The 25,908-nt window shown below is 38.4% G+C and overlaps 1 protein-coding gene across 1 annotated transcript; it reads right to left on the minus strand.

Annotated features, from left to right (window-relative positions):
• Positions 1–326: 326 nt before the first annotated feature.
• GPR37 (G protein-coupled receptor 37) lies at positions 327–20,535 on the minus strand. Its single transcript, XM_024249848.3, has 2 exons — positions 18,281–20,535; positions 327–1,605 (listed from the first exon to the last, which is right to left on the minus strand). Exons 1-2 carry the CDS (start codon positions 19,301–19,303, stop codon positions 787–789), a joined length of 1,842 nt encoding a protein of 613 aa, XP_024105616.2. The 5' UTR covers positions 19,304–20,535; the 3' UTR covers positions 327–786.
• Between the last annotated feature and the right edge of the window lie 5,373 nt (positions 20,536–25,908).

Here is a 25,908-nt window from a genome sequence, read left to right on the forward strand (position 1 = left end):
AGTTCAGAGGTGAATATTTTTAAAAAGAAACTTTCTTCCTACTCTGCTATTTATTCATATTTTATAAGTATTCAGAAGTAATTTGACATCTATACCTGAATATTAAAAATACAGCTTTGTTTTAACATACAACATAGTTTTATGAATCATGCATATAAAATACTATTAGAAAAACTTCTTTATAACATAATGATTACCTGCCTTAAAAGAAAATATGTTATAAAACAGTAAGGCCAGTTTTAAATTGTGCATAGAACCAGTAATTGTATCTTTAAGGCAATTAGAAGATTTATTGAATATTGGTTAAAAGTAGATTGACAATGACATTAAAGAATAAAGTGTAATTTATTTGGTGCTACTTTGTGAATGCTTCCAAGTACAAATCATCTCACAATACCATATACAACATACTTTCAATCACAACTCAAATATAAAATAACCTACAAAATCACATGGCTATAATCAATATACAATAACTATATTTTTAAAAGAAGAAAAAATGTTAGCAATTTTAAGTTGCAGTAACTTTTTTCAAATAAAATATTAGCACCATACCAGATAAAATGATCTAAAACTATTGGCCTTCTCATTCTTCTTAAATAACTAAATAGAAACTTTTTTTCAAAGCACAAATATTAATTTGTAAAATCAGTTCTACAGTAGTTAATATTTCTTTCTTTATTGTTTCTTTTTTGCATTTTTCCCTATAAGGAAAAATATGAATTAAAAACTTTCACGGGATATGAAAATCAAACAAATAAATCTGATCCAACCAAATACTGTCCTTCAGCAATGAGTTCCGACAGAAGCAAAAGTGGACATTTCACGGCGTATGGTACTGAAAGGCGAGAGTTCAAGTTCCGTGGTATACTCGTTGTCATTGTCATCACTGGTCACCGTTGAAGACTTCTGAATGCATTCCTCACAGCAACAGCAGCAGCACTCCATGAAGGCCCGACTGAAGGGTTTGCAGAGACAGAAAAGGAGGACTGGGGTGACACAGGACTTAAAGAACAGAAGGAACTGGCTGATGATATTAAGGAGGTCCATTGTCTGCTGCGAAACCCCTGTAGCCATGTAGGCAGTAACAATGTTGCAGATATTTTCAGGAATAATGCAAAATCCATATAAAATGGTCAGTGCCACTACCGTACAGTTCATCTGACTCTCTAGTTGAATCTGCCGCTTATTCCCTCGGGTACAGGCTTTCTCTGCTTTGCGGATTTTCCTCGCAGTCACTAGAGAGCAGGTGATGGTGAAAAGCGTGGGCAAACAAAAGTAACAGCCAAAATACCACCACAGTCTCGCACTGTCGTAGGTGAGGGCTAGAACATAGATGGTGTCCGGTAAATCAGGAGAGATCTTAATAATGCACCTTTCTGCCGGAGCTCGGCCACTAAACCCCAAATCCTCCTTGCTCAGCTGGCGGAGAACAACTTCTGGAAGTGCTAACAGTAGAGCTCCAACCCATATAACAGCAAGTTTGGCAGTTGTTGAGGAACAGTTTTCGATCATTTCATAGTACATCTGTACGTTGGTGGCAGCACGGAAGCGGTCTATGCACAGAGCACATAAGGTGAAGGTGGTGACTCCCAGAGAAGCGACCTGTGGGGGAACATAGAAGACATTTATTCCCGGTGTCCCCCGAAAGATCAAAGCCCTAGGAAATAAATGCAGATTGGCAAAACCGTAAAAAAAAATGGATAAATAAAAATAAGAGAGAGAGAGAGAGGGAACAGTTTTCCAGAATGAGGCATGGGTAACTGGGCTCAGGACATCAGCTGAATCATTGGAAGCATAAAAAAAGAAAACAAACTGTAGTGGTTTGAGGGTCATGGAGTGCAGAACATTCAGGACTGGAAGGATCCATAAAGATCAGCTAGTCCAATCCCTTTTTATTATAGATCAGAACCCAGATACACTAAAAATTTTATTCACCACGAAAATGTCTGCCACTAGGAGATCTAGATAAGGAGTCAGGGTAGTGCAGAAATTCCCATTTTCATTGCTGACCAGGATGCTCATGTTTTCCAGTGTGAGGGTCAGTAGTGTGCCTTACACACAGCAAACACTCGAGAGCTTATTGTCTTCAATGGACTAAATGATTAGAGGGCTCCTCCAATTTTTCCTAAATGCAAAATAAAGTATTACAATATTATTTTCAAAGGCATACACTTACGGAAAACAAGAAAGGGATATTCTCCAGAGGCCAAAATCAAAAAGGAAACAAATTTCAAACAGGCCAGAGACCCCTCCCTCTTCATGCTGCGTGTTTGCCCTAGCGGCATCTGCCAATCCTGGTGAGGGTTTCAAGTTAGTTTTAGCTAGAAAAATGGGGCAAGGTGCCCAGGTACACAGAGACAGGAAACAGAGCTGGGGCCAATGTGGGTGGGGATTGGGTCAAAGACTCCCTATGAATTTGGAACTCCTCAAATGCTGACATCTTTAGAGGTGTAAAGGGAAAAAGAAAGAGAGATAATGAAGAAATCTGCCTGGATGACAGGGTTTGGGTCTGGATGAACTGGGGGGAAAGGAGGGAAAAAAATGGCAAATTCTAACCGGGAGCCTGAACTTACATGGTGTTAGGATCAGAATTTCCAGGATCTATGTGGCTCAGAAAACCCAAAATACAATTTAAAATAATCCCAGGCACCTGGTAAAAATCAAACAGAAATCCTCTCTGGAAGAACGCACTTTAAAACCAGGCCTCAGAAAATCCTATAGTTAAAATTCAAGGGACACGGGTTCACAAAATCAAAAGTCACAATATGCAACAGACAATGAGCCACTATAAATTTATACGCCAAAGGTACAGAATCAGACATAAGAAGTATATTTGTCATAAAATAGGTATGTACATCAAATTTAAAGAAATAGGAGATACTAAAATAGAACATGTAAAAATACATGAAAATATGCAGAAAATAGCGAAAAAGAATGTCTAGATATCCCAAACACAGGAAAATTTTGGAGCAGAAAACTCTTTGACAATAACCACATGAAAAACTGTATTCAAAAAGGCACTGCTCTTATAAGCATATGGTCCAGACATCTAAAAAAATCAACATTTAAAGGTTAAGAACCAAAAATATGTACCTATTTTTTTTTCACATAGAGGCTTTCCAGGAATATAAACACATGTTCCTAATGTAAGCATGCCATCATTTCATTTACTTATAAAACATTTATTAAGCATTGTACATGTACTCAAATGGGGCAAACAGATACATATCCAACACAAGCACATATTTATTGATATCAACTCTATGCCGAGCACTATGCTTGGTATCGAGAAAATAGAAAGTTACAAGAAGCAGTCCCTTCCCTCAAGCATATCATAGTCAACCAAGATGGGGACGATGGTTCTCAAAGTTACAACATAAACACAGCAATCACCTGGCAATATTAAACCTACTTAAATATTTTGGGGAAATTTTAAGTAATTTAATATGTAATAAATGTAGTCATTATTTATATATTTAAACAACAATGAGTAGAAGGTAAAATGTTAATAACGTTTCAGATAAAATATGAGACTAAAAGAAAACTCCCTGGGTGGATGGAATGCTTTGGTCTGCATCCCAGACAACTTGAATATAAACATTTGCTCTCCCCTGCCTGCTGGTAGGAAGGTTGAAGAAGCATGGTTATAGGCCATTCCCTGGTAAAGGGGCAGGAGAAATGTAAGTATAATGTTAATATCTAATTTTTTAAAAGTCAAAGGGATGATGTTGACAAAAGGGAAACCATTTGTCATACAATTTTAGTACTCAAAACATTAGTTGTTTATCTACTATATTCAAGCTGTCACTCTCCCCAGAGCTATGGCAACTTGCCTTGTGGATTCTGACAGTTCCAATGTCAAATATTTCCTCCTTATACGCTACATATCAGATGGTGTCTACTAGTTCTAATATGGAAAATAAGGACATTGTAATTATGCCCTGACTACTCTCATAACTAGTAGTGGACATAGTCTGAAAATGAGGTATAATGAGGTGTTAACTATATTAAAAGCAAAAATGAAAAAAAAAATATGGCTAGCAAAGCTCTAGATCAGTGCAGATAAAGAGGCACGATTGGGCTTATACCCACAATTCTTATTCTCCAAATTTTTCAGAATGTCTCCCATAAACATTGGTATAAGAAACATCAACCTAATATGACTGCAAATGACAAAAAAAAATCTCCACTTTCATCTTTTAATAATTAACTTTCAAATTAAAAATTGTTCGCATTGATGCAAATTCGTTTTGCATCTATGCTAGAGGCACAAAATAATTCTCAAATTGAGGTCCACATTGTACAACAGTCTTATGATCATGTTTTAAAATGTCAGTAATTGCCACAATTAAAGACATCTAAGAACGGCTGGCCACTTCCTAAAAATTCTGTATCAAACAGTATCATGTAGAAATTACAGTACATTAATTTATAGATTTTTGAAACTTGACATTTGTATATTAGTTTTTCAAATGTTTTGATTCATTTCTCTTAAGTCTATTAAAAACAAAACAAAACTTCTTAAACTATCAGAAATCCTCATCAAGGATTTCGTGCCATCTTCACTAAGGCAAATCTTTGTGCATGCTTCCCCATCACTTTATAGCCCGAGTGAGTCCACAAATACAAGGCTACCAAAGTTCATGCTATGCATCCTTTTGAAATCACAAATAGGATTTCTATTAAAAGGAAAGCTCAGTAACATAAAAATACTGGAGACTGAGGAGAGGCAGTCTTTTAGAGGCTCAGAACATCTATTTGCTTGGTGGTTTTCTATCATTACTTGCAAAGAACACACAATGCACAAAAGATAGCATCTTCTCTATTAATCTCCCTAGTTTTAAATCTACAGATTGAAAAAATATGGATCAATTATCACAAATGCTAGTAACTGCATACCTAACTCCAGGAGTTACAAAGTCTTTAATGAAAGGTAACGGCAAATGCATGTGGGTGGACATGTGTTAAGATGGGTATGTTAGATTACTAACTCCTTAGATATCAGAAGCTGTGCTGCACATCCGCTCTTAATTAGAAGATGTTAACTGCCTAAGAAAGCAAAACAATGTTTTTCCAGGTTCTTTACCTTCAATCTCATAAGACAACAAAAGCCAGGACAAATGTTAAGCAAGATTTACATGTGTTCCAAATTATCATCAGGAATTCTACACTGTGTTTTATCCGAGGATGCTCAATTCTTCAGTCATATTCCCAAAAGCTTTAGTACCAAATCAAAAGCTCAAACATACATGATCTGTAGTATTTTTGATAAATCATGAATTAAGGAATCCTCCCCAGTTTTTACATACAAATTTCAAAAAGCTCCTATATCCAGGCTTCTGTTTTCAAATTGAACTTTTCTCTGATAGTACTCTCTGCAGTTAGGATCCAGCTGCAACAGGGTAAACAGTATAAAAAGGTCACAAGAGCAACAAAGAAAGTTGCTGAAGGAGCCAATGAAGAAAGTAGCACTGCTCCAAATGCAGCTAGCACTTGGGATGCAGTTGCCAAGAGCAACTGCATCCCAAATGCCAGTCCTGGACATCTACTCTCTCCTGCTGCCACTGCCTGCAGTGATATTACTTCAGATCTTTTTTCTGTAAATTCACTTACACACTACATTTTATGGTGTGAAAGAGCAAGAAATGTACAAAGACCCTGTCAGTACTTTTCCAAATTATTTATAGGAGGCTTTAAACATGTGTAAAGTAGTAACTGCACACCTCAAATTAATTGATAAAAATCATACGAATAATGAGTGGTGTTCTAATTTCTGCTTACCCAAACATGAAATCTATCCATGTAATTAAAATTCCTAGATGTTGGAGCAACATGAAAAGATTTCTATTACAATTTTGAAATATACTTGTTTATATACAGCTTATTAAAAATTCTACTAAGATGAAGAGTGCAATTATGTGCAATTATAAAACTGCATCATGAACACCAGATCTTCTGCATTTAATGACCATATCTGATTGCTAAAATTCAATATCACCATGAAATATGCTCTCAGGAGTAAAGCTGTTAAGCATTGGCTTAAACGGGTAGTTCTTTGAAGCAACATCCTGAGAGACTGAATGAGTAAGATGCAATCTCTTATTAATTAAACTGCAATGGGAGGAATAATTAACAGCAACAAAAGCAGAACTGTAAACACTTTTCAAAGACATGACTATTAATTTTGAGAATTTCAAGATCAGAGGAAAAATAGAAACAAAATTTTAACTACTGAGGAAAATAAGATATTGAGCATTTTGAGAGGATTGGCATTAGAATACACAGATGGCAAAGGAATCAAAATAAACATCTCTAAGATCTTTCAAACAACAATGTTCTGCTCTTCTTTGTGTCCCAGAGTAACAACAATAAAGCTCCTTCAGCTCCCACCCAGCCCACGTGTGGAGCAGTGAGGCTTTGGACACCAAAGTGAGGGGTTTAGGGTCATTCTTCTTGATCACCCCTAAACTGTTCCCATTATTATGCCTTTATTGAACACTGTATTACTAGCAAAGAGACCACTGCATTAGCACAATGCTATATGTGTGTGTGTCTTGCTTTTAAGAAAGAAAGAGAGAGAATCTATAAAATATACTGTAGCTGCTGCTGGGAACAATGAAGAATAAAGCAGGAATTTTATCCTCAAGAGGTTTGGAATCCATGACAGAATTTCTCGACTATCTCCTACCTGCTACCAGGCAGCCAGCAAGTTGCTTTATATATGGAATGACTCATTACAGACTACTAGGCAGAGAGGATTGACTAACAGTTTCTGGTATGCTCATTGTGACTCCCCTTAATCTGGGACATATCCATGTTTGCCTGGAGACTGCAGTTGAGAATCACTAGTTTAACAAGATTGGAAGACAAACATAATTTCACAATATCTCCTAGGGAAATTGCTATAGATGTCTAACTAACTTTACAGGCTGACCAAATTATAAAACCTCTCCTGATGTATAGTTGCATTTCAAGAGATATGATCTAATTCTTTGCAAATATCATCTATGTCCTACTTAGTCTATTAGACTAGGATAACCTTGGGATTGTCAGTTTGACTGTTTATTAACAACGCAGTATAGTAATTATTTGTATTTTAACTGAAGTATCTATTTAAATCCGTGGGATACAAGGATGGTACAAAAAGGAAAGATAACTTGAAGACCAACCGGAATTCATGTCTAAATGTACTCTTTGTTGCTCTTGACATACATAGTAACCCTCGTAAAGTTGTAAAAGTTTGCTCCTGTGTAGGAAAACAAAATAGCCCAGAAAAGATTGCCATTAGCTTTATATGTTACTTTAGTCATTTAGAAAATCATTAAATAAATCATTTAAAGTTTGGATGGGTTTCTTAAGTTTTCTCTTAAATGATAATATAGAGATAATAGATAAATTTTCTCTTATAATGATAATTTTAGGGGTAAAATTTATGCTATTACAATATTTGCTCATTTGGAGATTTATAAGATACTGGAGAATGAATACTAAGGGCTTAAACCACTCATATTATAAAATAATTTTATTATATTCTATATTTTGAATGTTTTTCTAACTAACAAAACTCCATTTTGAAGTCATCTAAAAAGGTTTATTCCTAATTACAGTCAAGGTGCAATTGGCTCAATTTAATGATCCAGATATTTCAAGCAACATTCCAGATGTTCAATATTCAAGCGACATTCAATTCTCTGACAGATTAGTTCTCATCTTCTCCTTGCCTCAGTTTTCTTAATAAGGAGCAAGGTAATATGTATTTCTCCCCTAATTGTGGATGCTGATATGATACACTGTGAAAGTCTACCACAAAGTGGAAAAAAAAAAAACCTATAAAGTATGGAGGATTTTGAAAATATAATGGAAGTTTTTGTGAATGGCTTCTTGAGTTACCTTTTAAATTTTGTTACAGAAAGAAACCAACAAAAAACAGGTAGTTTGGTTAGGATAATGAAGGAGTACAAATACAGTCACCTGCATGGAAATGATACAGGTCCTCATCTAGTCCCTTATCACCACTGGCAAGACTGAATTTAGAGAAACCCAACTTGGTAGTTAGAAGAACCATAAATATACCTCAGCTTTCAAATATTTTGTCCCTCTGTTAAACATATATTTATGAGATCGTGAGTCCCAAATTTTGGTTCAACACCTATGCTGTCCAACTTAAGACAGCTACTTTATACCCCTGATGCGAAATTAACCCAGTCAGTAAGTTACATGACAACAATGACTTTGGGGAAAGATTCAGAGTGAAACTATCTCTTGATAAAATAAGAAAAAAAATGTATCGCTCTTTCCAGTAATTTTAAGTCCTATGTTTCCCTAGGTTTCTCTTAAAAAAATAATGCAAACAGAAACTTATAAGGCAAAATACTTACTTAATAAAAGGTATAAAGCATACTTTATAAGTCAAGATATAACTAGATTTCATTTTTCCCACTGCTCAAGTTTCTAATTTAAAGCAACTATCAGGACCTGAGGAACCTGGGCTACCATAGCCACTTTGTGCTACATTAATTCTCTGTTCATTCAAAATGATATGAAGAAAGAACCCATGGGTGCTTTACGAAAAACAGTAATCTACAGAGATCCTGTCTTAGCTACTGCTGCATTTCTCAGAAGCTTACTGCAGACAAGTAAAAAAAGATTAAAAATGAGAGTAAGATGTGAAGTAGACAACACAGAGCCCATAAAATACAAATCATAAAGTAAATTGTGTCTTTCGCAAAACTTTCTGGTACAAATCGGTGATAACACTGATGGGAAAAGAAAAAAACGAAACAGTGTACTTCTAAGCAAAATTTCCTTCCTATGAAATTGAATCTACACGCTCAAGTACAGTGAAGTGACTAGAACACACTGATTTTTATAAAATAGGAAAATTTCTAACCAAGGTCTTAACTGCATTCTAGGCTGGCTTATATTTTACATAAAAAATCTTTAAGTACATCTATTTATGTGCTGTCCTTTGTTTACAAGTAACCCTCAAAACAAGGGCATTATTGTTAAGAAAACCCATTCATTTGGGCCGTGAATGATAACCTATTATGTCAGTGGTTACAGGCCTAACAACCAGTCAGGAAAAGAGCAGGATGAGCACAGGGTAGAACCTCTAAATGGCTGGAGCTTGTATGCCTTTGGCTTCTTCTTGCATTTTTCCATTATCCCTGTCCTTGCAGCATTTCAGGGCAGCTTCCCATGGGAGATACTTTTTTGAGCACGAGTGGGGGAACAAGTTTATCAGAACCACTGTTTACCAGACTGCTCTGAATAAGATGACCTTTTCAAAAAGACCTTCATTTTGGAGTATATGCAGATCATGATACCATGGCAGTGACACATTTCAATTAGTATTTCTAAACCAAAAGCAGAGAAGGAGAGACTTTCCTCATCCTTTACATTCACACACACACTGCTTGTGCACTCTCTGGAATGAAACAGAACTCTGGCAGCCACTCTTCCACAGTCAAAGAGAAGACTTCTTATCCTTATCAACTGATATTTAGTCTGATATGCCCACATATAATAAATAACCATTTATTTCTAATATCCTTATCAACTGATATTTAGTCTGATATGCCCACATATAATAAATAACCATTTATTTCTAATATACTCAGACTATTCAATTTATACGTGATTCCCAATGGGGGAAAAACATTTTGAAAGCATCAACTATCAACTGTCATTACTGCCTCATTCTCCACCTTCTTTTCTTTTGCCTAAGCTTGATACCACGCTTTCCTTATTTTAAAAGCCATTTAAGACTATTTAAAAATCAACATATTCTCCCAAAACTTGTCTTGATTCCTTAAATCCTCTTTTCCTTTATAGTCCTATCTTGAATTAAGGTTTCTTACCAATTATGATGTCTATAGCACAGTACATTCTTTATATGGTTAAAAAAAATTCATTTAACTACAACCTAACATGTTATAATTCCTATCAATCTGTCACGTGTTTATTAAAATAAAAATGTAAATGAAGCAAGATTAGCATCATTTTGTCTTAAGATATAAACCATCTCTGTTAGATTCTAAAGATTCCATGTTTATTCTCAGTAATTACAAAATCATTTCAAAATGTAATATTCCCCCAAGCCCACAGTCCAGTTTTCAATCTTTGGTATTATTATGATGTTCCCAATCAATCTTAAAGTGACCTGGAATTTCAGTTCCTTACCTTGGGGTTCTGATGAGTTTCCAAAAAGCAGTAACACATTTTTACCTATTTCCCTTTCTGACTAATGATATTGATTTGCATGATTGTGAACTCAAACTAAAAACAAAATTATGTATAGTTAGGTCGTCATTTTAATAAAATTGAGAAACCACATTTTAGGACAAAATTTATCTGCTTTTAACCAAAATTTCCCTATTGGTAGTCTGTTAAGGAAATTTCTTTCTTGATTCAATCTTCTTATAAACAGCAGTTATTTCTAAATTGCATATCTTGATGCAAATTGGCTTATCAGATGCTTTTCCGATATAAAAAGGATTTGAACTAGGGAGACAATAGTAAAGACAAGCCCTGAAGATGAGAATTGATGAGGAAGGGGCTATTTTGACAGAAAAAAAAAAGTAACATCCCTGAGTAGAGTCACAGACCTAACAAGAATGTCTCATTCTAGGCAGGGATCAAATCAATGACCTTGGCCTCATTAATGAATGCTATGAACTATTCAAGTGTACAGACAGATAACACTGAAAACTATTACAAATTCACAAATGGAAAGTATTCTGTCTCAAGAACAAGACTGGCACAGTGATCACATCCTGCGTTTTATGGAAGTTTATGAAAAGTATCTACACTTACTGTGCAAATAAAAAAAGACCCTCCATATTTGAGGTTGCAGTAATCCCATTCTCAACTCCACTCTGAAATTTTGGATGAGATCATCTCTTCTGGCACAAAGAATATTATTCCAATTAGGATATTTAAGACTCAGTCTTGGCAACAAGGTTGAGTTCATTATTGGACCTTGGCAGGTCAATTCATGGGAAGTGAAATGACAGGCACATCCCTGGAGGATGGAGCAGAAGTGCAGAGGCAGAGACAAACTGCACTGCATAGCTGCCTTCCCATCCCTCTCCCACAGTCTACATCCCAGACACAGGTCCATGTGCTTCCAATGGGATACTGTTAAATCAGGTTGCCGCACATAAGACGAATGCCATTAAAGGTGTAAAAATTGTATCAAGGTCCATGCAGCCTAAGTATGAAAGCAAAGGTAGACCCTCACCCACCCAGCCTTCAGTAAACTTATAAGCTTATATCTGTTTTACTTCTGCAGACACATTTGCTTCCTTGTCTCTGTGGAAGGGTACTTTGCTGACATAGCAGAATACCTTGGAAGCCCTCAGGAGCTCAGAATAAATCTTCACTCTGATTATGTGCTTGAGAGATTAATCCAATTCTTGAGAAAGTCCATTCATCATGCTCCCCTTTCCTCGACTCCACAATGGAGTCTAAAGTATCCCCCTTGTCCATCTTCTTTCTTAGGTTCTCCAAGGTCAAATTAAACAATTTGCACATGTTCTGATTTTTTCAGAAGAAAAGGACTCAATTTAATATACTGTTACTACATTGCCAAATAAGCCATTCATTTAAATGTTTAATTTTGACGTATTTAGTGTCCTCATAGCTAATAAGAACTAATTGTAAAGCAGAGATAGATACCCTAGGCACTGGCACAAATTCCATATTTTATAAGAAATTTCTAGAACTGAACTATTTGCTGAATTATTTTGCCAATTATTATTATGGGCTTTCCATCCTGGGAAAGCTAAAGAAAACAAAAAAGCAAGAATTAAAAGATTTTCACATTTGTAACTTTTCATCATGGATCTAGGCTGTATGGGCATTTACGAAGATTAATAGTAAGACTATAACGGAAAAGAATTAGAGGGAGCACAGTTTTCCCTTTAATTTCTCCATCTCTGGTCATAACAAGCACAACTGTGACTTGACCCATTTTAGTGCCATTTCTGAACTTCCACGATGCTTTGTTCAAACCTCTATTATAATATTCATCATGGTGTAGAACATTACTTTACTTTTCTGTAATTTTAATGGCAGTGGCTCATCTATGATATTCATCTTTGGAAACTTTTCCCCCTCTTCCTGTATTGCCTTCTCCTGCCCACTCCTAATAGTACCTCGCATAGAAGAAAAGCCAGGTAAACATTTGATAAATCAATGAATGGTGAACAAATGAATGAATGATGACACTATGGAAAAGGATTACAGAAAATAGTAAATTATTCAAATTGTTCTTTAATCAGTTATTGGGTGCTGCTGTTTTATATATAATCCTTGAAAGCTGAATGCCAGACAATATCTATAGAAGGGAAGTTAAAAAATCAATTTTCCTATTTATACTTCATTGACAAGCTTTAGAAAAGGACACATTCTAATTATGATCAATGGCTAAGGAAACTATTTGGATTTCTTATTTGAATATTATAAAGCTTTTCTTTCTGTGGAAGATCCAAATTCAGTTAACTTCACCATATCCCATTCAGAAATGGAGTTATAAATAAAAGCACACTCTCGGAAACACTTTTCTTCCTGTTAGAGTCATCAGCTAAATATTTTCATCTGCATGGTAATATAGAAAATGATTACTAAAAGATTAATGGGAAGTCATAAAATATTTGTTCAGCACCATTCTCATATATTGAGTACATTTTCCCTAAGAATACTATTAGTAACTTTAAAATTGCTCATAAAACAGTATGTTTCCACTTAAAAGTCCGGCAGAATACCTAATGGCTAATCCACCTCTCAAAGAAAATTTACCATATGCCATGATAAATGTTCTACTACTTGAATACAGGCGTTCTAGGGAAATCTGTGTAGAATCAGATAGTTGTATGGCACTGTCATCTTCAACCTTCAAAAACCCTTCCTTTCTTACTTGTCAGTGCTAGCTACAATCTAAGGCAATGAAAGAGCCATTTGTTCCACTCAATTTAAAGCCAGTATTTCTAAAGTCATTGGAGAAGCTGGTTCCTCTCATTAGAAAAGATTCTAGACTTGTCACAAATTATTCCCAGACCAGAGGCCGTGGTAAGACATGTTCCCTTTATTCTCCCTCCACCTCTGTGCAGGAGCTTCGTATCCCAGTAAAATAAAAATACAGTTAGATCTGGGGTTATCTCATTATAATTCTTTGAAGCCTTCTGCTCTACAACACACCATGAAGGTGGGTTCTTTAAACTAAAGAGAATCTCGATCATTCGAAACCTCCAATTAACGTCCAAACAGACCTTAATCTGTTATCTGGGATCTGGGTCAGATGATACCTTGATTCTGACTTCCATTAAATAATGAGCAAAGATTCATTCCAGTTGCCATATTCGATGTCTGAATTATTTGAATTTTTTTTTTTTTTGAGACAGGGTCCCACTCTGTCACCTAGGCTGGAATGCAGTGGCATGATCATGGATCACTGCAGCTTCAACCTCCAGGGCTCCAGCAACCCTCCTACCCCAGCCTCCTGAGTGGTTGGGACTACAGGCATGCACCACCACATCCCGTTAATTTTTGTATTTTTTGTAAAGATGGGGTTTCAGCATGTTGGCCAGGCTGATCTTGAACTCCTGGGCTTAAGCAATCTGCCTGCATAGGCCTCCCAAAGTGCTGGGATTACAGGGGTGTGCCACCACACCTGGCCCAAATTATTTGGTTTTAAACACTTGTTAGATTCCTAAGTGAATGGTAGGTATGGCAGAGAACTCCTCTGCCATTCTTCTATTGCAGTCCACACCCACACATATCTCCACCTCCCCAATACACATAAAAGCACACTACATACACAAGTTTTGTTTTGAGTATAGTTTTTTTCTTGTGACTAAGTAATAAACCACTTTAAACTGATGTGTCTAGGAGGATGGCCATTATCTATCCAAATTTTCTTCTCTCCTATCCTGCTTTTCCTACCATTTCATTTGTCCTTGTACTTTATGAGATTTATTATTAGGCCATAAAAATGTCATAATCCTGGAATAGAAAGGGAAAAGTCATCAACTACAACAGTTCCCAGAACATTCTCACTCACAGCAATATTAAACATCATAAAACTTCCTTTCTCACAAGACCTTGGAAGCTGGGTGCTATCCTCAAGCTTTAGGCCAACAAATTAAAATAGAAAGAGGAGTTCAATGCAAATTACAAAAAGTATAGTTTTTACTCAAGAAGTACCTCATATTTTTCTACACAAACTCAAATCTTCCCCAAAATTCCACGATTCCCTTCAGATTATGCTAACACTCAAGCTGTAGGGGAGAAAGAACTGTGGTAGAAAAGAAAAATAAAGCAAAAGAGAAGCTGGGAGAGAAAAATTATAAAAATCAATCATAATCTATTGAGAATAAAATTTAAAATTAACTATGAAAATATTAAAAATAAAAACACTGAAAAAGGTTAAACATATTACTGGAAAATGGTAAATGCTACATCATAAACCTATAAGAAGGTATTATACATAGTTAAAAAAAGGAAAAATAGCCAAGAAATAAAAGAAGTATAAGAAAGTAACAAGTGAAGGAAAGGCAAAATTTAGAAATATGAAAGTGGACAAGATGTCAAACAATCTTTAAAAGTCTTGAGGTCAGAGGCAAAATTTTGGAAGGAGATTTGGAGAAAGTTTGAACAAATGTAATATATTTGTAATATCCTTCACCAATCTAACATACTTCATGATTTTAAGAACATAAAATTTAGCCTATATAACTTTTTGGTCATTAAAGTAATCATGCTAGGCAAATTAAAAAGTATAGTTGTCTCAGATTATTGAAATTTTAAAAATTTTAATTAACTACCAATTGCAGAACTTACTGACAGTTTATGAGAAACAAAAGAAGCTATACATTTCATTATATAACAAATGATATTTACGGGTTTTTATTTTTTCCCGTCTAGTGGATAAAAAAAAGAAAAAATTTTTCAGATGCCAAGGAGCAGAAAGGAAAACACTCACTGGATAAAGCTTGTGCTTCCTACATGTTTGTCTAATCAGCAAATATAAACATGAAGCATTGAGACCAAGGGTCTGGTGGCTACTGACTAGGTATATATGTTTAGGATAGTCTCTGAGCTTCAAATTTCATCTTTAAAATGAGGGAGTAGGATTAGAACATTATCTATGTCTGATTTAACATGATTGTTCAAAAGCTACTGTAAGCCGGGCACGGTGGCTCATGCCTGTAATCCCAGAACTTTGGGAGGCAGAGGTGGGCAGATCACAAGGTCAGGAGATCAAGACCATCCTGGCCAACATGGTGAAAGCCCACCTCTACTAAAAATATAAAAAAAATTAGCCAGGCGTGGTGACATGCGCCTGTAGTCCCAGTTACTTGGGAGGCTGAGGCAGAATAGCTTGAACCCCTGAGATGGAGGTTGCAGTGAGCTGAGATTGTGCCACTGCACTCCAGCCTGGTGACAGAGCAAGACTCCGTCTCAAAAAAAAAAAAAAAAAAAGCTACTGTAGTGGATGCTGTGGTTTTCCACCCAGGCAGCTCCCTCCAAAGTCCTTCAAGAATGAAGCACTGATTCCTCCAGCTGCTAGGGCCATTGATTGACAGTGCTTAGCTGCATCCCTCTCTAGGAATTGCCCTTGACCAAAGAGATCCACCCAACTCAAGGTTATACCCCATCCTGGGAGCAAGGCTTGCATCCAATGCCTTACATCTAATGACTGGTGCATAAAAAGATGTAAAGGCTGAGCCCTCTTGCCTTGATTTGGGATATGGCTGCATGGCCATCCCAGCCCTAAAACTCCTAATGGTGTCAGCTGAGGTCTCTGTGGCAATTGCATCACAGTTCAACTTCTCCCTTTGTGCACCCAATCCTGCTTTCTTCTTTCCCTAATAGGTGTTGAACCCAAGAGCACAACCCAATAAACTTGATGCCCCAATAAATCTACATCTCAGGGCCTGTTTTTGCAGGAACCCAACGTAGGAGAAACCCTAAATACCTCTTACTTTTGTGAAAACATCAGTGCCTCCTGGAGACACACTTTTATTTTGAGATTTGGACTGTAGTTCTTGTTCTCAGCAATCAGGAATTATGAAGCCAGCAATTTTGTCCAATAATTATTTTTATAAACCATTATAAAATTATTTCAGAGTAATAAGGATTAGGTAGAAATATAGAAATGCTACATATTAAGATGTTCATTCACTATTTTAACAGTAAAAATGTATATTATACTGTAATTTTAAAAAATAAACAAATGAGTGAATTTTTTAAGCCTTTGATTCTCTAAGAAAAATAAACGCTAGCACTAATAAGTGAAAAATAGAGAAAGCTATTAGGATGGGGAAAAGTTAAGCAAAAATACAGAAAGTAAAAGATTTTACTAATAATAAGAGGCAAAAAACAAAGCACTCTTAAGGAGGAGCTGATTAAATTAAAAAGTGAAATACAAATGAAAGAAAGCATTACATTTGTACAAACTTAGAATTACGGAAAAAAATTAAAATAAGTACATAATAAATGCCATTGCTCAAAACGCTTATATCTCATTAAATTAACCAAAGTTTTAATATTCTTTCCTGAATTTGACATTCTTTTCTTTTAAGGCGTTCTTTCAAGAACTTTGGTGTTTTTATTTTTCTTTCCCCAATTTCTTTTTTCTGTCCTATTGTTTTTCCCCTCTAGTGTATACAGATTTCTACATGTCCAGTACATTTCCAGTGAGATAAACCAATACACTTGTCTGTTATTGAGGTACCTCTCTTGTCCGCTTTATACTTTTGCCTCTTTCTTGCATAAGTCAATTTCTTCTGATAAAAAAAAAAGAAAAAAAAGAAATTTGAAACTGACCTTGAAGAGGCAGTTTGGTAAATAGACACATATTCTCTAACATGAGTTCAACTGGCTCCTTCACAATTCAAAAATGAATTGTCTACCAAACAAAGTAGATGTTTCAGAGATACGCCAAGCTCGGCAACAGGAGAAATCATGGAGGCTGCTAAAGTAGCAACAGCTGATTTCATAGTCACGGAATGATCCTGCACCTGATCCCTGTCAAGATAACAGAGGGTCTTATTTACTGTCTCCAGCTTTGGTCCGTCTAAGTAGGTACTGTTTTCTGTTTACTTATCCCCCAGCTTTAGGCCTGGAACAATGTTGAACATAGTGTCACAGGCCCTGGTGCCAGACAGGATCAGGGGCTGCGGAATATTTACAGTTTCCCTTCTTCTGCTTCCATAAATGAAATGGACAGTCTGAATGGAGGAAATCAAGGGCCAGCTGGCTAAAAACACAACTGGCAGCAAAACAGTTGGGCCCCTTCCAAGAGCTGGTGTTTAAAGAGAGGCCATTTAAAGAGCAAATTCCACCTACCACAATAGTGGGCCAGGACACTAGCTGTAGGATGAAACAATGCAATTTCACTCAAAATTATTTTTGCTACCAAAATTAGGAAACTAGATGTGCCTCATTCTTCTCAAGAAATTTTCTAGTCTTAGGGTCAATCCCTTAAAATAGCCAATCTTTCCACCCATAACAAATAACAAATGTATAACTTGAGAATGTTAAACAAATTATATGCCACGCTGGCCAAAGTCTTATTTTTGCTTAAGTTCACGCAAACACACAAAAATAAAATTAAGAAACCGAGATGGGAAAAGAGAGAAACAAAAAATGACTTAAGAATTTAGATGGGATAGCATGGAAGACAGCCAGACACTTAAAATAATTTGAGAGGTTATTAATATATCATAAGGCCAACCGACAAACATAATTTTCTTTCTTTCTCTCTCTTTCTTTCTTTCAATAAAATGTTACTCCAACTTTGCCGTTTAAGAAAAAATGCAATAATCTTCTTGGGGGAAAACTCACATTGAAGCACTAGGTAACTAGTACACAAATGCTAATTTTTTTTTTTTTTTTTTCTCTTGTAGGCTTTGATGATGACAACCGTAGGCTGGCCATTTATTTAACCCTAAAATCTCTGACAAGTGCCAAATCAGAAATATGCATAACACCATATTCAGGGAGATAGATTTATACTCCAAACAATTCTGTATATTGTGAGATCATCATTTTTTTACAGCCCAGGAGCAGATGAATTTGAAGGTGATTTCGCGAAGCTGCCTCTTTTTGTATATACATACATGCATAAATGATTGGAAAGAGAAATGAAAGAGGGCCCCAGATAAAAAGGAAAGGCGTTCAGCTAGATAGGTGCATCCAGCAGCAGTTCTCTGATGCTATAATCCCGAAAACAGATAAAGCCAATAGCTTGAGACCCCCTGGAAGGCATTACCTCTATATAGGGCACGATCTTGCAGGAGAAGTCCTCCAGCAGCCACTTCTTGGTCAGCTCGTGGAAGATGACCAGCGGAAGGCAGAAGAAGATGATGAGAAAGTCCCAGAAGGCCAGGTTGGCCAAGAGGGAGTTGGAGATGCTCCGCATGTAGTAGTTGTGGCACACGATGCACATCACCGCCAGGTTGCCAATGATGCCGGTCCCGAAGATCACCACGGACAGACACATGACCGCGTAGGCTCCATAGGACTCCTGGGTCAGGGGGTAGAAGGGGTTCTTCAGTCTCACGCGCCGGTTCGTGCTGTTTCCCCGGCGGGGACCCCCAGGCTCATGGATTCCTTCACCCAAGGATCCATTCTGGGCCAGCGCCCGGCCCGGGAGTGCAATTGTCCGCCCTTCGTGCCCCGCCAGTCCATTGGCCGTCTTGGACAGGGGCTTGTGGTGGGAACCCTGGAGTTTCCCGGCTCTCCTTGGCCAGTAAAAAAGATCGCTGGCTCCAGGCACTGTCTTCACACTCTGCTCCTGGCTGCGCCCGGAAATGCCAGCGCCTCTGGGACCCTTCTCTTCCTCCTCTGAGATCTGAAGGAAGAGCTGGAGGGCCGTGGGGTTCCCTCTCCCCAAAGTTTCAGAAGGCTCCTGACCCCGAGCACCTTTCCACCTCCAGGGGCTAGGTGGCCTGGTTGGAGGTCCCGGGGGTCCGGCTGCCGACGCCTCCGCCCCTCTGCCTGCAGCCGGGTCACGGCCCGGGGCCGCCGGCAGGTCCCAGGAGGGCCCCGCAAGCAACGCTGCCCCCTGCTCCTCCCTGGGTGCTCGGGCTCGCAGAATGTCTCTTGCAGAATTTCCCGGTCCCCAGGCGTCCCTGCCGCGGCGCTGGATCACTGTAGGTGCACAGTTCTCCCCCAGACAAGTTTCGTTCCTGGACGTAGGGCCGATCCCGAGGGCAGAAGAGGCAGACACCTTGAGCAGTAGCAGAAGCAGTAGCCGCGACATGCGGGCGAGAAGCGCGCCCGGGGCTCGCATGGCTTGGTGAGGGCACACCCGGCAGCCGCAGCTCCTGCTTAGTTAGGATCGACACCTGCTGCCGAAGTTGCCGCTGAGAGTTAGGCACATGTCACATACTCACCCCCGCCCGGGTAGCGGGGAACCGGAGATTACGGTGATAGCGGAAGATCGGTCTTGGGGGTCACGCACACGCCCCCTACAATCCTTCCTCCTTTGGCATCTTGTGCATTTCTCAGCCAAGTTGAGTCCCAGCGAGGTATGCCCTCCAAGGTTCGTAGAGGGAATAGGCTACTCCCGGTGGCTGACCTTGAAAAGTTGCAATCAACACCCGACTGTTGATTACTGTTGAGACTCGGGGGAGCTCAGACGAAGCCCCACACTCCTCACTGCCTTTGGGTGGGGGTGGTGGCCTTCTTGGTAACAGTTGCTCTGCCTATTTACATCCTTTCGACAGCGTTTGATCCAGTTGCATGCCGAGGTCTCTAGAGGAAAAGAAAAACAAGTCCCCCCTCCCCAGACGACTGGTAGTCACAGTCCTGCTCCCAGCTCGCTGGAAACAGGTTGCAAACAGTCCGAAGCAGCGCTGATGCGCCGGCGAAACTCTTGCCCCACCTAACCCCAGCGACTTGCGAACCTACTGCTGCCGAGGAGAAGCGAGATTCCAACCCCGCGGCCACTGCCAAAGTTGCTTCTCCCCCAGCTCAAAGTTGACGACGGAGCGAAGCGGGCTGCTGGACGGCGTGCCGCCGCAGAGAAGGAAATCGTGGGGAGAAGGGGGAGAAGAGGGCGCCGCTCGTCGGTGGACAGTGCCGCTAGCCGCGGGAGCTAGTCACCGCCACAGCGGGCGCAGCCCGGACGGGGAGGGTGGTGCCTGGAACCGCCGCGGGCCAGGCAGTGCGCGGCCGGGAAGGGGAGGTGGCCCGGCCTCGCCCCCGCGCTCCAGCCGCTGCGCGCGCCCGCGAAGCTCGACTCTCCGCTCGTTGCCTCCTTCCACTCCTTCGCCTCCTTCTCGGAGAGATACTGGTTTGTGGGGAGACGGGATCCCCTGGTGGTTCACCACTCACTAAACCCACACACGTTTCATTCAAGCCATTTGTAGCGGCTTCCACTCGGAGGAGCTGGGAGGGAACAAGGGAGGAGGCGCGGAGCCTGCGCGGCTCGAGGCTAGGGATGGGCGGGACAGGTTAATTCCCCAGCTGTCGAAACCAGCCTGACAGGTCGCCGAGCCCGGGCTAGGGGCAGATGCGGGGTGGGAGTGGGGGGTGGGGGTGGGAACGGGAATATGAGAGCGGTCGGGGGAGGGAAGAGAGGAGGGTAGCAGGGGAGTGAGCAGCAGGGTCCCCTCCAATGTGTCGCGGCTGATGCGCATGCCCAGGTCTCAGCTCTGGGGGGGCGAGGGGCGGGGCGGGGGAGGGGTGGACGGGGGTTGGGCCGCGGGGAGTAAGAAGGTGAAACCTCACCTCCTCAGGTATTCCCTAGAGTGAGATAGGAGAGAATGGGAGCTCAGAGGTGTCAGTCATAGAGAATTACCAGTTCCAGGATTGAGATGCAGAGCGAGAATGCTCAGGATGCACCATTACCTTTAACACTGAGTTGGGAAGCATCCTACCATGGGTTACTTCGTACCACTCAGAGCGTAGTGAGGTAGTTGTATTTGATGAAGTAGTGGGAAATGACTGGAGGCAGAAAATTACTTGAACAGCACTCCCAGCACGGCTGTCCATGCCTTTCCAACCTTTCTACTATACCTCACAACCCTGTCAAAACTGTCAGGGCATAGCTAATAAAATAGACAAATTAATGAAGAGAAAATGATAGAGGAAGAAATAAACACATTCTGAATTTTTTTTTTTTTTTAAACAGAGTCTTGCTGCATCGCCCACGCTGGAGTGCAGTGGTGCGATCTGGACTCACTGCAACCTCCGCCTCCCGGGTTCAAGCGATTCTCCTGCCTCAGCCTCCAAAGTAGCTGGGACTACAGGCACCCGTCACCATGCCCGGCTAATTTTTTTGTATTTTTAGTAGAGACGGGGTTTCACTATGTTGGCCAGGCTGGTCTTGAACTCCTGACCTCGTGATCCGCCCGCCTCAGCCTCCCAAAGCGCTGGCATTACAGGTGTGAGCCACCGCGCCTGGCCTGAATTTTTTTAAAGCAACACATCTAGAGAGGCAGGAGAAAACACAATGGAACATATGATACCAAGTGTGGTAAATAGAATAATGCCCCCCAAAAGATGTCCGAATCCTAATTCCTAATACTGTGAGTATGTTACCTTACAGAGCAAAAGGGATTTTGCCAATGTAATTCAGCTAAGACTCTTGCGATGGGGAGAGTATCGTGATTATCCAGGTGGGTACATTATAATCACAAGCGCCCTTACAAATGAGACGCAGGAGGGTCACAGTAAAAACAAACACAAGCCAAGTGATGTGGACAATCTCTGGAAGCTAGAATGGGCATAAAAAAGGATCTACCAGCCCATTTAAGACTTCTGACCTCCATAACTGTAAGATAATGAATGTGTGTTGTTTTAAGCCACAAAATTTGTAGTTATTTGTTGCAGTAGCAATAGTAAACTAATACACTGTTAAATCTAAAAATGGATACAACAGGAATAACTGTATAGAACAATATAAACTACCAAAAATAGTTCAAGAAGAAAATTTTCAGAAACTGTAATAGAACTATAACATTAAAGAAATCAAATCGTTCACCAAGATCTACCCAGAAGAAAGTGCTAGACCTTAGCATATCCTACGGAATAAATATGCATTTATACAAAATGTTTTAAAGCTACTCAGTTCATTTTGTGAAGCCAGAATAACCTTAATATCAAAATCAGACAAAGCCAGAAATAGGAAAAAATATAAGCTAATAGCACACATGCATTTGTACATTAATTTATTCATTTATATACACTAACTCATTCTCTCAAATTCACTACTTCATTAAAGAAATATTCTGCTCAAGTTACTTAGGTCAGAGCAGTGAATAAAATAAAGTTCTGCTCTCACTGAATTTATATTTTCTTGTATACTCATAAAAAGGACAAACTAGGCTTATGTGTATCACCAAGACTGAATCTCGGAAACATAAATGTAAGGGAAAAACGTAGAACTTGATGTCTTAACTATATAATGCTACCATTTGTGTAGCTCTTAAAATGCACATAAAAATTTGATAATCATACATTACATGGCGTATCATATAAAATATGTGAATGGAATGAATACAGATCAACTTCAGAATATTAGTCACCTCAGAAAATAGAAGAATGGTCATGGGATGGAAGGAAGCTTCTATTCTAACTGTAGTATCTTGTTTCTTTAAAAAGAATTTAGAAGAGGGAAATCTGGATTAATAATGGAACAGGAAAAATAAGTTGCCAAAATGAAACAGTGATATCGCTTCCCTTCTCATCTCATTAGCTTAGAGTTTAAGTTACACATGTAAGCTATGTTTCTACCCTTTTTACTCTAGACCACATAAATGTGTCACTAATCTCTATCACTACACAGAAAGGAATCAAAGCTAAACAGGGAAAAATCCCTTTACCTGATCCCTTAGAAGCTCCATTGTAATTCACACGTGCTTGGCCCAGAGTTGGGCATCATTCTCAAAGTGGTGGGATGTAGAACTCAGGTACCATGCTTGGAGAGTGGCTAGGGAAAGTCCTGAAGGAGGAGCTACTTGTGTTTGTCTGTGATGGTATCTCATTCATGAGTAGTCCCTTCCTTAACCTGAACAATGATGCCTTCCTACTTGGATGGTTGCCAAGTTCTGGTTCTCTAACTTATTCTGACCATGAATAAAACCAAAGAGCTCCAGCTACTCTATTGGAGCCCAGGTCAATATCAATTATTTATATTTTTGGAAACACAATTTTCTCATCTGTATAATAAGGATACTAATACCTACTGTCAGCTCTGCTCACCCAAGTTGTTATGTTGATTAGGTAGATATGAAAAGACTACATAAAGTATAAAATATTTATTACTGTTGCTCTTTGTAGTTCAACTTTGTTTTTAGTGAAATTTAAATGCTGTCAAAAACACATAATCCTTGAAGAAGAATATGCTTGGTAAATAAAAGGGTAAAGTAATAAGTTTATAATAAAATTTAGAATGCATTCCCTGCAAAAGAAAAACACACATCTTCAAATATTTTTCCAAAGCTTAGCTCAGCTGTAACTTTAAATTTTAAATGGAAATAGTCACAACTCATTCATTTGTGTAGATTCTACTTTAGAAATGTAGATCAGAAAAGGAATCAGCTAATCATTGTCTGGTTTACATCTGAGGCCATTTATCTGTACAAAGAAAACTGATTTGAACATGGATTTTTTTTTTCTGTGTCAGCATTTCACAAGGTTTAAAATACATACTATTGATTTTTTTAATTAAAAAAACATGTAAATTATTACCTGCCTTGGCATTTTTATAAAATCTATTACACTTCATTTGGTGTTTGGTGTGCTGAAATAACACACATTACAGAATGAGAGAAATTACTATTTCAAGTTTTAAGATACATCATTGAACAGAAGTTTTACCCAGCACACAATTCACTTCTCAAAAAATTTTCTTTCTTTTTTGCCTCAGATAATTCAAAAGGGCCATTTTTCTGAAGGAAACTGTAACATACCACCAATAGATTATTATTTTCTGAGATTAAAAATTTGTCTGTTTTCCAAATAGTTTGTGGTTGCAGCCTGTCACTGAATTACTAATTGTTAGTTTGGAAGCCTCCCTTTATCACCTTCATTAATCACCTCTCTCTTTTGCCATATATAAGAGCCAAATTATCATTAATGGGTGGGAAATGGTACTGCTTGGAATATAATACCAATATGGTTATGTCTACCTTAAAAATCAAATATCAAAATTAAAGTATTTAAAATTTAAAATAAAACAACAATCATCAAAATAGTCCTTTATTTATTCCATACAAAAATGTAGCCATTGGGCTACATAAAATACGTTTGAACCATACTTGGACCAGCACACTAATTGCATAGCCAAGTCCTTTGGGTTTGGTTGGATTTGGTTTGTTGCTGTTGTGGTTGTTGTTGTTGTTCGTAAAGAAGCTTGAATGCAAAAGGGTGAAATTGAAGATGAATTAACACAAGCATAACCAAACATTCTCAACCTTTCATAATTCTTTATAGAGATAAATGCTTGTGAAATGCATCCCTACCTTTTGATCAACATCCTTTTTGAAGCAAAGATAATTTTGATACTTAGTTGGCCTTCAGTCAATAGCAATGTAGCAGGAGATCAGAGCATCTCAGGCTTCAGCCTCTCATGACTTCTCAAATTGTGTATTTTCCCTAGCAAGCACATTAATTATAAATCTTCTAAAAATCACAGTAAGCTGAACTTTTTAACAATTATCCAAAATAAATGTGATATAAAGATACATTTATTGTATCTTTATAATACCAAAATAAATGTGATATAAAGATATACCAAAATAAATGTGATATAAAGATACATTTTACTTCCTTCTCCCAGAATTTGGGTCCAAGCTGTATGCTGTATCAATAAGATTCCTTCTGAGACTGTTTAAAACAAATCATCTTATTCTATATTGTTGCTCCATCTCTGACCAAGCATTATTCTTTAAATTAGTTTTCTGTGTAATGTTGACACTGGATAATACACTAGAATAAAAGCAAGTCAAGCCAAACTGCAGAAGTGTCAGCCTGGTTCAAATAACAAATGCTAGCAAATTGGAATTTTTAGTATTCTGACCAGAATAATTTTTGTATACAGAGTCAGTAAGGAAGAGCATACATTTCTATATGAAAAGTGAAAAGTTGAGATAGTTAGAAGGGATTTTAAAAGAAAATACACCATTGATTTGGCTCTCCTGGCAACCTATTAAATTTTAGCTCCAGCAAAGAAATCAATTCAATGAACACATCTAAGACCTGAGTCTTGGCACATTTAGCAATTATTTTCCTGATTAGTGGTTGAAATATAAATAGTACCAAAACAATACCTGCTTTGTGAGTTATAAAACTACCCTAAAGATGGGTCAAAAACAACAACAAATAGCTTTTCTAGTATAATCTTCCTGATTTGCTTGTTCACATTTTAGAATCTTCTGCAGGGGATATTTTCTTTATTTGGATTGAGGTCCAGAAAGAAAGAAAAAAGTATCTCTGTGTTATATTTAGTTTTTTTAATTCACTCAGGATGTTGAGAGGGTGTGACTCAGTATTATCACAACAAATTGACCTGATAATGTAGACATTTTGAATGATCAACTTAATAGAATTTTAAGATTTGGCCCAAGGTTATGAAATTTGGATTGCCTGACATGACTAGTTTCTAGTGTTTGCATTGTCTTCCAAGGCCCCAGCTGGTCCATGGACTGCTTTTTCAAAGCTAGTTTCCTGTTTATTTCTTCATGAACTCAATATCCTTCCCCGAGCATCCCTGAGCACCAAAACAAAACTTTAGTTTTGAGTTTTAGACAGCAAGGAAACTGATTATCTCCTCTTGTGTTAGAGAGACTACACACATGTGATAACATGACTGAAGATCTTTGTGGTGGTCCAAAAGAAGCACCTCCTAGTGACTGCGAAATGTTCACAAGGGTGGTGTCTTTGGGGCCT

This window comes from Pongo abelii, chromosome 6, assembly GCF_028885655.2.
Source record: "Pongo abelii isolate AG06213 chromosome 6, NHGRI_mPonAbe1-v2.0_pri, whole genome shotgun sequence".
Lineage (NCBI taxonomy): Eukaryota > Metazoa > Chordata > Mammalia > Primates > Hominidae > Pongo > Pongo abelii.